This window comes from Podarcis tiliguerta (assembly GCF_965153285.1).
Source record: "Podarcis tiliguerta genome assembly, chromosome: 1".
Classification (NCBI taxonomy): Eukaryota; Metazoa; Chordata; class Lepidosauria; order Squamata; family Lacertidae; genus Podarcis; species Podarcis tiliguerta.
In genome coordinates this window covers 91,532,227-91,545,284 of record NC_139534.1, presented here as the reverse complement: position 1 = coordinate 91,545,284, position 13,058 = coordinate 91,532,227, and the positions used below count along the sequence as shown (strand labels likewise).

The following is a 13,058-nucleotide window of genomic DNA, read 5'->3' as shown; positions in this document are numbered from 1 at the left end:
GATTGTGTTGGACTTATACAGTGGGGTACAATCAGATGTGTACAGGGAATAGAGAAAGGGACTTAGCACACATCCCTGAGGAGCTCCTGTACCTAATACTAGAGTAGAAGAATAGTAAGGTCCCATTCTCACTGTCTGCGGCCTGTCAGTCAGGAAATTCCTTACCCACAGACAGATCTTCTGATGTATACCCAAATTGATCATTTTAAGAAATAACCTGTCTGGCAAAATTGTATTGAAGGCAGAACTGTAGTCCACAAACAACAGCCTTGCGTAGGTTCCCTGTCGTTCTAAATGACTCAGTACAGTGTGGACAACGATGGAAATAGCATCATCAGTAGATCTATTTCTTCTGTATGCAAACTGGAATGGGTCTAGAGTGGATGGAAGACCAGCCTTAATATGATCTAGCACCAATCTCTCGAAACATTTCATAACGATAGATGTTAGGGCTATTGGTCTATAGTCATTGAGAGATACCACCCCTGACTGCTTGGGGACTGGCACTATAATCGATGTCTTCAGACAGGTAGGGACAGAACCCTGCAACAGGGATAGATTAAAAATGTCCGTAAATACACCAGCTAATTCTGCAGCGCAGTCCCTAATTACCCGTCCCGTGATTCCATCCGGTCCAGCTGCCTTCCTAATGTTAATGCACCGAAAGGCACGTTGTACATCAGAGGTCTGTAGTAAAAATGGTTGTCTATCAGTAGTAGCTTCTGATGATGTGCTGGTAGCCAATGCTGTAGTGTCAGTAGTTCCAGTTCCCACCTCCAAGCGACTAAAAAATTGATTCAGTTGATCAGCTAAGCGCGCACTGCTGCTAGCCAGTTCGTTTTTAATATTTTGCCCATAGCATCTATGGATTTGAAATAGTATTTTCAAAGAGCATCCGTGGACTGGAAATTTCACTTTGAGGGATATTTTGTTTTTGTTTTTTCTCATTCTTTGCTTTTGCTTAACTGAAAATCAATAATAAATTATTTTTTTAAAAAGGAAATTGGAATCTACTCTTGCCATTTAACTTTGCAGCATCTTATGTACTTTGTATAAAACTCATTACAGAAGCAAGAGACAATTTCATGAGATTAAGCACTTTATCTGCAGCTGCTGCTAAATTAGTTTACAGTCTGATCTTTCTGCATCTATGAGGCACTTTATCTTCCCACTGCTAAACTGAAATGTGTTTAGTTTGGTTTTATCTGGCTTTTGATACATTGCACTCTCTTGGCTCCAGGGTTTTGGATTTCTGCTCAGTTGTTTCACTAGATGCTTGTGCAATTTTAAGTTGCATCAGCTCAAAAGGAAGAAAAGCACCCAACTGAAGTTATTACAGGCAGGGGCAGATTCAGTAAAGAGAGGACTGACAAACTGGTTAAGAATGAAAGGGAAGTTGAAGGCTTTCCTTCTTCTGCCCCTCCTCCATTCTGGTTATGGGAATTAATTTATCAATACCTTTTGATGTGAATATGTGGTTTCATTCATTGTTTTTAAAAAAGCATTCCAAGGACCTCGAGGTTAGGCAACAACTAGCTGGTCACAAACATACCTTTCTTGGGTGATTGCCCTGAAACTCCAGATATTTTTGGATATCACCAATTATCTGGATCCATTTAAATCTGGTTTCAGGCCTGGGTTCTTCGTGCACTGATGAATGACATGCTGAGAAAAGGATCTGGGGAGTGTGACTGAGCAAATTCTCAATTAACTCTTGTTGGCTGTGGATAGCATGGACTATGGTATCCTTCTGGACTGACTGTCTAGGATGAAAAATGGGGACTGTCTAGGATGAAGATCCATGACCAGCAGATGTTGTGGAGACTAGAGATAAAGATGAATAAGCTCAAAGGGGAGCTGATAAGCCAGCCAAGGTCCAAAGGAGATTGAGCTCCTATATAGCCATTGCCAGCTCTTCCTCTGCCCAAACTTCTGTTGGGTCATCTCCCCATTCCCAGTTAGACCCTGACTGGATCTTTAGCGAGCCCAAAGCCCACATGACTACAGAATGTCATCAATGCCCACTGAATTTAGTATGGTCTTGTTGGAGTTCTGTACTCCCAAACTCTGCATGTGAACAGAGGGCAGCCTTGCTCTCTCTCCTGCCAACTGGGCTTTGGTGCACTGCTATATATCCATGACATTTGAATAGGCCATACACCTGTGAAATCCAACACATGTCTACCTAAACAATATGACTGATATCCCAGATAAAATCCAGGGATGAACCACACAGTTGGTGTCTACATGTGTTGGATTTTAAGAGTACATATAGCATATTCAAATGTGACACCCACAAATCAACAACTGGTGCCTTCAGAAGCGTGGCAGATGCACTGAATGGATGGGGAAGGAAGAGACTGGAGAGAAGTAACAAGCTTATATCACTAGCATACGTCTAGATGGGCCAAGGTGCACCGTATTACCAAAAAGGCCTGTAAGAATAAGTCTATGTTTCAAAGGCAGACACTTGTGACTGGAACTAAACAGGTTTTGCAGCATGCAGCCTCATAGACATGTGGGTGGAAAGAAAGCTCCGTGATTTTCCCAGCTGACTTGGGACAACATTCCTTCCCAGTTCTCAAGTATGTTGATGATCAATCTGATTGCAGTCATGCAAGCAATACCTTGTCCATCCATCCACCCCCATGGCTCCCTATAGAATAGCATCTCTTCCTGTTTTCCAATTCCTAATTCTTTTGCGTGTCACTAGTCAAGACTCAATAGGTGGGGTTCTTCTTCCTCGCCTCCACCCAGACTTAGACCTTGGGCGCTGAGTAAAGCATACAGACCAACAATTAGTGGAATCTCAATCAGCCGCTAACATCAAAGTTCAATAGTCCTCAGGGATCCTTTCAGGCATATCAGAGCTCTGAGACATAACTGTGGCAGTTGCTGTCATTTTTGCCAACAGCAATGACAGACCCTGGGGTCTCAAATTTCAGCAGTTCCCTGTGTGTCACCAAAATTGGGGGGGGGGCAGCCTCTCATGCTTCATTCTAAAGCATAGTTTGGCGCCCCTGAGGCTCTGCTGGTCACACACCCCTAAATCTGCCTCTGTGAAGTGGTCACACACCCCTAAATCTGCCTCTGCCAACAGTATAAGGTCAGATGATCAGGAGGCCAGATATTTCAGAATAATGTTAATGTTATAAATTACAACCAGGGTTTAGGCAAGAGTACACACACACAAAGTCAAATCCACTTGGCAATTCTTCCTGTGCCATTTTTTAAAAACAGGGCTTCTTCATGTTGATTGCATTATCCCACATAATGGGGATCATCACACAGCATGATAACATTAAGAGCATGATACCATTATGATGCTACAGTGATGCCATGAAATACAGCTAATTTGTAGCTGCATGGTGAGTGTGTCACTAAGCCATCTCAACAACGGCAACCCTTCCTGCTTTTGTTCTCTGTCAGCCGATGGATACTTTTGCCGCTATCAACACAACACAACATTGCTGATAAGTGATCGGCAGTTTCCAGCCAATTAAACATAATAACGTAAGTGCATAAGAATAGCCTGCTGTATCAAGCCAATGGCCCATCTAGTCTAGCATTCCTGTTCTCAGTGACCAACCAGATGCCTGCAGGAAACCAAGGAGCAGAACATGAGCACGAGAGCACTCTTCTGTCCTGTGGTTTCCGGCAACTGACATGCCTCTTACCATGGAAGCAGAGCATCAACAGCATAGTCATCAATGGCCTTTTCCTCCATGAATTTGCCTCTTTTAAAGCCATTTTAATTGGTGGCCATCACTGTCCCCTGGGGGAGCGAGCGCCATAGTTTATGTGCTGTGCGAAGAATAACTTTATTTTCTCTGTCCTAAATCTTTCAACATTCTGTTTCTTTGGATGTCTGCAAGTTCTACTGTTATGAGAGAGGGAGAAAAACTCCTCTCTATCTACTTTCTCAATGCCATGCATGATTTTATGAACTTCTATCATGTCACCGCTTACTCACCTTTTCTCTAAAATAAAAAGTCCTAAGTGCTGCAACCATTCTTCATCAAGGAGCTGCTCCATCCCTGTTATCCTTTTGGTTGCCCTGTTCTGAACCTTTTCCAATATTCTTTTTGAGGTGAGGTGAGGCAACCAAAACAGGACTTCAAATGTCGTCACACTATAGATTTGTATAATGGCATTTTGATATTGGCAGTTTTATTTTCAATTCCTGGCTGCCGCCCACTGGGTTGACATCTTCATTGAGCTATCTACTGTGACCCCAAGGTCTTACTCCTGTTCTGTCACCTCCATTTCAGACCCCACAAGCATATACGTGAAATTAAGATATATGTATATTTTGCTCCAGCATGTATTACTTTACACTTGTTCATATAGAATTTCATTTGCCATTTTACTGTTAGAGTTGTACAACAAATACCCCTGATCTGGACCTTGTGTAGAATTCAATTCACTCCACCACAAGAAAGAATTTTAAAACTTTACCTCAGAACAGTTTTAAACACTTCGTTCTTTTGTAACATTTATATTTTGTAACTTAAATTATACATTGCAAAAATAAGCAATGATTTTCAGTTCCTATATCTGCTCCCAAAGTGAGATATTAAGCATCTTTAGTAAAATGAAGTTTCTCTGTACAGGAGTGTCAACTTGAATAAAACAAATAAGCCCCACACTGCATAATCAGTCTCATGATTGAATGGGAATGTCCATCAACTTTGTGGGGGCCCAGCCCCTCAAATATTTTATTGTGGGGGCCAAAGCCTCCACGGCCCCTAGGAATTGGCTCCTAAGTCTCCCTATATCTAAAAGAAAATTGCACTGTATCTGACTGATTGCTTCTGCCTGTTGCAAGCAACCTCCAGGTAAATAGACTTCCACGGGTTCTCTTTGGTTGTGTCTTGTGATGGGTCATGAGATGAGCCACAAGATGTTTAGCTCATTCACAATGGAAAAACACTACCTCTGTGCCTAAGGCACACAAAAAACCCGCCTTCCCATACAGCATTTCTAAATACAATACTCTTAAACACATTAAACTTATAACTAAAATTTACTGCCCATTCACCCAGTTTGGAGAGATCCTTTTGGAGCTCTCCACAATCTCATTTTGTTTCTGTTTTCTGTTTTTTTTTAAAAAAAAACCTGAACAATTTAGTGTCATAAGTAAACTTGGCCACCACAAAGCCAACCACTACCTTTTCACCTCCTCCCTAACCACTATTAAGATCAAGGCTAGAAGTACATATGTGTCATCCATCAAATGGTTGTGGGAATAAAAGAATATGTTATGCTCCACTCAATTGAATTTAATAATTCTACACAGCAAGAGAAGTCAGATGTCCAAGGACAAGCAGGTTGGTCCAGCAGAGGCAGTGTTCTCTGGGAGGCAGTCTGAGGGCTTTGCTGTTGAATTGTGGAGCAGTTCCAGTCCTAAACTGTCCCAGTCCTAAATTGTATATAGTATTCCAGGCCATGAGATCATTTGGTTAATATTGTATAATTTAATTTTTTTCTCATAATCCTGTGAATCAGCAATGTCTTTCAATTTAGCTTTGGACTCAGATGGCAGCACCTTGCTATGTCAGCCTACCAAATGTTGCAAAAATACAAGTTTAATAACTTTCCATTTTAAAACATTCTGCAGTAGATGTTATTTCAACTACCCAAACAAGTTTACATGAATAAAGTCTTCTGCTTTCTTCTGGTTCTTTTCACCTCACACTTTTTTCCATTTAGAGCTTGCTGCATTTAAAAAATAGAATAAAATATTAAGGCCAGGGCACATCCTTTCCAACCTTTTTACTGGCACAACTGGCACATTTTACTAGCACAATTTGTTTGCGCAACACCTTCCTATTATTCATGATGCTAATCTGGCTTCACATAAAATGAGGCTTGGAGATGTTGCTGATCACAAGCTTCCAGTAGCGACATACAAGAGACAACTTGCCAATTACTGCAATCGACGGTCGTACTCTTTGTTACTATAGTCTCCCTGAAATTGCACAGACATCAGAGACTATGCCACCATTATTTGGAGGTAAATGGTTTACAGGCAGCAGCTGAAATATCACCAAGTATGGTGGTATCTAACTAGTGACAGATGCCCACAGAGGCATTTTCATACACTTTCCCAAGGCTGGGTATTTGTTAGAACTCCTGGAATAAAATAAAAAGAAACAAGTAGAACCTGCAGCAAAACGTTGCCATGTGGAACATTCCACTTTCAGCTGGCCAATCATGCCCTTTTCCAGGAAACTCCATTCTATTTCCACTACCCCTGGTTTTCCTTCCACTAAGAGAAGACTCCCTGGAAAAGACCCTGATGTTGGGAAAGATTGAGGGCACAAGGAGAAGGGGACTACAGAGGACGAGATGGCTGGGCAGTGTTCTCGAAGCTACTAACACGAGTTTGACCAAACTGCAGGAGGCAGTGGAAGACAGGAGTGCCTGGCATGCTCTGGTCCATGGGGTCACGAAGAGTCGGACACGACTAAACGACTAAACAACAACAGTCCCCCATCAGTCAGCATCCTGTGATGACTGAGTTTGCTCAGTTCTCAATGAGCTGTTGGGGGAGCTTCCCTATTAGGTTCCCCCCCCCAAGCCTAAGATGTTTGTTTTTCTGCCAACGCTGGGGTTCACCCAAGCCTGCTATTGCATGTCTTTTGGTAAATAAAAGATCTATGCTCAAAGATGCACTTATGTGTGATCAATTCTTGCTTCATCGAGCCATCATCTCATGTTAAGTAGTAAAGATACAGTGGTACCTCAGTTTACGAACTTAATCCGTTCCGGAAGTCCGTTCTTAAACCAAAATCGTTCTTAAACCAAGGCACACTTTCCCTAATGAGGCCTACAGCCACTGTTGCCCTTCCACCATTCGGATTACATTGCGTGGCAAAGTCCTGACCCTCCCCCCCCTTGGTTGAATAAAGACACATGACTCAACTATTTAAGGTTAATGGGCTAAAAATGCCCACAATTTCATTGGTTACAGATGAGTGGTATTGGCTTAGGCATTGGATCTAACCGATTATATCTGACTCCAGCCCATCTCAGGGAGTCCGAGAAGGGTTAACCACCAGTAGGGGGAGTCCTGCTGATGCAAATCAACTAGGAGCTCCCCCAGGGTTCACCGATAGATGTAGTGCCTTAGGCCCTAACCTCCCTAGGCTTTGGACAGAACCACGCCCCCCCGGAATCCTTTAACGGAATACCCTTCAATATGCGGGGCAGGTGATGGCACAACCTCCCCTCTTCTCTTCTCCAGAAATATTCCAATGCCTAACCACCAAACCTTAAAAAGTTGTGACAATTTGCTACGAGGTAGGCGAAATCCAAGTGGCTGGTGCCAAAGTGGAAAAATTCCCACCAGGCCCCTCAACGGTGACCAACTGAAGTCCATATCAAGGTCAAAAGAGATGAAAACCTTGAAGGGCGGGAGGGTGGGAAAGCCAGAAAGAGAGAGATCTCCCGCCCTGACTTTATCGGGTAGGCCACACCCCCAGACCAACAAGATTGGCCTGGCCAGTGACCCAGCTGGGAATCCCCCAGTCACACGGGGTTGGACACCCACCCCCTGCGCACGTGGAGGGATCATGAGAGTCCACAACACCACCTCCTCCTTAAAGTGGAAGTGGCCTTCTTAGACCGAGGTAAACTTCTCAAGCCAGGACACTATTTTCAGTTTTGCGAAGTTCATAAACTGAATCATTCTTAAACAGTACTGTTCTTAAACCGAGGTACCAGTGTACTTTCAAATTGTATTTGCATAGGGCTGGGTGTAGTTTAGATCCTGCATAGCACAACTTTTTCCTTCTATATGGCAATGTTTGAGCTAAGTTGGTTCTGCAGATGTAATTCTCTACTTGCACTGAATATAAATGCTGACTTGTGAGGCATGCATATAAAAATCATTCAGTGATGAGTATATTTGTATGATTATGACTCTAGGCTTCTTAAAATGACAAGGAAGCTCTCACAACAACCGAAATACTCACGCAGGTCTGCCTTCCGGAGATTTTTCATTTTTATGACCTTTACAGTGAGAAGGCTGCAAGGAGCAGGTTCTGCCTGCAGAACAAAATCAAACATGAAGGATGGGTTAACATTTAGCTTATTGTAAAGATGGCATCTAGCTGACTTTTGACATACCACAGGATGCAGAATCGCCGCCCCTCCCCTCCCCAAAGGAGGAAGAAAAGCAAAATCGCAAGCCCATCCTAGCAAAAACTCACAGATGCCTTGCTGCAATGAGGCATTAGGTTGCACTGATGTAGCTAGAGCAGCATCAAGTTGCAACCCAAGCAAGGGAAATCTGTTCCGCCATATTGTCTGAAATCTACTTACAATAATATACACTAGCCCATGAGTGCATCTGTCTGTGCTGTTGCAGATGGATCTAGGATGGCACGTGTTGGTTATCTTCTCTCCTCCACTCCCATCCTCCTCCTTAACCCTTTTGTATCCTTTTCCATCACTTCAGCCCGGTGTACCATGTGATGCACTGCATAGGTTTATAGTGACTGGCACCTTCTACTCTAGTTATGAAATAGTGATAACGCAGGTTCTTTTTGCTGCCTGAGGCAAAGCGCAATATTGTGTTTCCTCTCATTCCACATATGGAAGCCAACTGAACTAGGAATTGAATCTTACTTTAACATTCATGCACATGCAGGGAGGAGGCCAAGCACGGAGCACAGCAGCTGCAGTCTACCTTCTCCTGGCACATGAGCGCCAGCATCACAGCAGCAGGGACAGGATGCCCGCGTGGCCTGGTGGGGGCGGGGTAGGGGTGGGATGTATCACATGACACATCACGTGATGTGCCTTCCCCAAATGTGGGGGGTAAGTCAGCGCCTCTGATAGGGGATGTGAGGTAAAGGGCCAGAGTGGAGTACAGGGTCAGGTTTAAGGTGCTGGTTTTGACCTTTAAAGCCCTATGCGACCTAGGACCCACGTACCTACGGGACCACCTCTCTTGGTATGCCCCGCAGAGGAGCTTAAGGCCCTCAAATGACAACATTTTGGAGGTCCGAAGCCGCAAGGTTGGTCACAACTAGGGCCAGGGCCTTTTCAGTACTGGCCCCGACTTGGTGGAACGCTCTGTCACAGGAGACTAGGGCCCTGCGGGACTTGACATTTCTGCAGGGCCTGGAAGACAGAGCTGTTCTGACTGGCCTTTGGTTTGGACCCAGTATGACCCTTGTTTCCCTCCCCTTATGGTTTTGTTGAGGCTGCATTTTAAATTGCATTTTAACCTGTATTTTAAATTGGTCCCCCCTCCATTATGCTTTTACTGTAATTTTACTGTTGTTAGCTGTCCTAAGCCCGGCTCTGGCCGGGGAAGGCAGGGTATAAATAAAATTTATTTTTATTATTATCATTAGAGGAGGAGAGACAGTTGCTAGAAGTGACCTTTAGCTGTTGATTATTGCCTTCTCACTGAACAACCTAGGCCCAAATGCCTATCACAGCAGATGCCATTTGCCACTGCCTTTTAGCAGCTGCCCAAATGAGCAGCTTTGGCTAGCAGACAATTTACTAACACAGCTGAGTTGGTCACACCTCTTCATGCGCTGGAGGGAGGAGGTTTCAGCAAATAGCATCCAAGTTCTTTGGCTATCTGGCCGTGTGCTAAAAAGAACACTTTCCTCAGAATTTCTACAAATGTGTCACCAGAACAAGACCCTTGAAATATATCTTTAACTCCACTTGTGAGGAAATGCAGTTAGAATTGTGGAAACTCTCCTGACCAGATAATAAACGCTGATTTCTCTATAGAAATTTCACCATATCATGATGCATATTTCCCTCCCCCACACAAACAAAGCACACACCTTGCCCAGAATTATATATTAGTCAGATGTGTGAACTCCACCCGGAGAATTTCAACTTTCCTTAGATTCTATGTAGATATTTTATTTTGAACCTTGAATTTCATTTTAAATGAACGCTGAGGAACCTCTGGAGTGTGGGTCTAATTAGGGTCACTATTCCTCTGCATTTGACCTGGGAGGTCATTTTGGCTAATCCAAGCAAACCTGCTGCTCTATATGTTGGGCAGGTAAAGATGGAGGTGGGCCAAACAGGGTTAACACATGAAGCTATGCAAACCCCAAGCTGATTTAACTTCAGAGAGAACTTCACACTTTTCACGTGATTATGTCTGGTAAGGTACACAGGACAAGACTAGATCTACCCGTGACTCAAAATGCAATCAGTTGAAAATATCTGTTATGTATGCACAGATCAATGCCTTTGCACCATGCTCCACCTGATACAGTGACCGTTGCCAGATAACTAAGAGCATTTGCAACATCCTGTGTGACTTCGTCACATGTCATTCGTTCTGCCAGTTGTGGCACAACTCTGGGCTGTTCCAGCAAAGATAGTTTTCCTGTCAAGGGATAGAGCCAGACACCTCCTATTTTCTGGCAGACAATGTATCTCGTATTAGCTGTTGATGTGGAAGTTACTGAGGATGATATGACAACTACTGGAGTTTGGTATGAATGATGAGGCTGTTAATGATACCCAAGAAAGGTCAGGCAAAGGTTTAATTATTATTTTATGAGGGTAATTGAGCTTGGTGGGTTGCCAGCATGGTATAAAATATCCATTCTTGGCTCTTAGATCAGCCCAAAATCTGAGAAGGGTTTGTGCTCAGAGAAATGCATATTCACTTCATATTACCTAAAGCTCTGGTTAGCCCACCAAACCGTTTGCCCTTGCCTATAACTATTGCAACAAAAGTGCTTCCCATCCATGTTCATATAGGCCACAGAAGCACTACCCCTTCCTTGATGTCCTCTCCAGTGATGCTCAAAAAACGTCTGAGGTCCTTCGGACTTTTTTAAGGACCTTTCACTAAGCATGTATAATTGGTTCATAGTTGAACTAATGACCAATTCCATTTTTTTCTGCCAGCTCTATCTCTGATGCCTTTTACAGCTGCTCTGTTCAGTTATTAGTGGCCTACACAGTGACTGGAGAGGCTGAGTTATCATATTGATAAAACCACAATGCATTGCTATGCAGCCACTTACCAACTTTCACCATTAGCCTAATCAATGGGGGCTAACCTACAGAATACAGAAGATGTCATGGATGTCATCTAGAAGGGTGACTGATCTCATTTTGTTTCTGAATAAGGTGAATTTGGGTCCCCACCAGCACTCCATCAAATATACGTATTTTGTAGAATTAGCAGGTGGGCCACAGCTATTCTTTTGATATAACTTGCCACTCATCATACTATTATTTTATATCACCAAAGCTGACCTGAGATAATATCCAATAGCATGGGGTGGGAGTGATGGAAATATACATATAATGGTTTGTTATTAATGGTCCTTTCAACCCTTAAAAGTTCTGAGAAGTGCTCTACTCCAGGTGATTCTTGGTGGAGATACTTATAGATAAATCTAGAGAACTCTTAAAATGCCAACTTTGTGCACTCCAAGCAGTTTGGGAATAATTGAATCAGGAAAATGCATGGACTATGCTTTGAAGTGGTGGCCAGAAAGTGAAAGAAAAAGAAGAATAAATCAATTAAAAGAGGATAAACACGGCTGCCAATAGAGCATCAAGCCCCTGGGCATAACTTGTAATTATTTTGCTTTATAGTGCAACTCCTCCTCCACCACCCATGTCTAAGGCAAACATAAGTACTTCCCTTGCTAATCTAAAAGTAACCTTTCTCACCATGCTGAAAATTCAGTTCCTGTGTGTTATTGGTAGATTTCCACATGTTTTTTAAACAGAAACACAAAAGAAAGCTAAGAATTCTAAAGCATGAACATCTAGTGTTTATTTTAATGTAACTTCAGCTTTGTATACACACAAAATCTGGAACTGCTGTTCTACATGGGGCTTTCCTCTGGAAAAGAAATGTGACTTTTTCCTCTGTCAGAGGCAAACTCTGCACTGCTCCCACGCTGACAGCTTCAGATTATACTGTTCTGGAGGGATAGGATGCATCATCAAGTATACTTGGCCCACAAACACGAGCTCTGTGAAAGTTTCATGATTGCTACATAAACTGTGCTCTAGCTGACAAGAGCTCATCACTGCCTCAAGAGCTTTAACCCTTCTCACACTTTCAGCCCAGCCACAGTCTGAGTGGATGTTTACGAATTAAACCTTTCATGGGAATCTGACCGTTTTCTTAGCCAGCACTTTATTGATCAAGATGAAGGTATAGCCATAGCTGTCAAACGTCCCTTATTTGGCGGGAAAGTCCCTTATCCCAGCGCCATGTCCCGCTGCTGTCCCTTATTGATTGAGGCTTCATTTGGCTGTTGGCTGGGCTTTCTGCCTTTGGCTCGGAAGGGCTCAGAAGTTGAACATACCTGTGCCCAGAAAATCACTTATTTTGGCTGCTGATCCCTTATTTTCAAATCTGTAAGTTGACAGCTATGGGTATAGCCCACAAATGCCTAAGAAGAAATGTTTTACAAAGCTGGAGATAGCAGAGAAAAAGCATACTAAAGAATCTTTGCAAAGACAAATCCCTACTTACAGTGCCCAAACAGCTAATCAAATAAAATGGATCTGAGTTGGTATTCTCCAACTCCTTACCTGTTGTTTGCTTGAAAATGCCCCCATTGTGGCCCTGGTCTGCTAGATTCCACCACAGTTTCCCAGCAGGCAGCAATGGCTAAAGCAAGTTTACAGCCTTTAAACTCAGGAGTTGTTGAGCAGGTGTTTTACGATCTAACTCACAGCTCCACCCCTGCTTAATTTCTCTCAATGTGTTGCAATCTCTTTCATTAAACTCATGTGCTAAGAGCAATGATCAAATGCAGCAGAAGTCTACTTGCAGCTTTAATGAATACAAGACTGAGGGAATTTGAGACAAATCCCTTAGCAACAGACTAATAGCAAAAAAAAACGACTAACTTTTTAAATTTGGGAAAGGGAGGAAAGGACCCAGAAAGTATGTGAAGAGGGCATGCTGGATTGAGATATTTAGGAATTTTATGTCGCATTACCCTTGTTTCTGTGAGGTCATCTGCGTGGCAAGTTCTACAACCCCCCTAGTGTAACATTTCAAAGTTCTTAGGTGGTGTGCACCC

The 13,058-nt window shown here is 43.1% G+C and overlaps 1 protein-coding gene across 1 annotated transcript in view; it reads right to left on the bottom strand.

The window, feature by feature from the left end:
• Nucleotides 1-12,702, bottom strand: part of LOC310681933 (cytosolic phospholipase A2 epsilon-like) — a 61,825-nt gene extending 49,123 nt beyond the window's left edge. The window contains exons 1-2 of the mRNA XM_083450010.1: nucleotides 12,562-12,702; nucleotides 7,980-8,052 (exon numbers count right to left, since the gene is read on the bottom strand). Coding sequence (XP_083306136.1) covers nucleotides 7,980-8,052; nucleotides 12,562-12,588 — 100 coding nt within the window. The 5' untranslated portion in view covers nucleotides 12,589-12,702. The remainder of the gene's footprint in view (nucleotides 1-7,979; nucleotides 8,053-12,561) is intronic.
• Nucleotides 12,703-13,058: the final 356 nt, after the last annotated feature.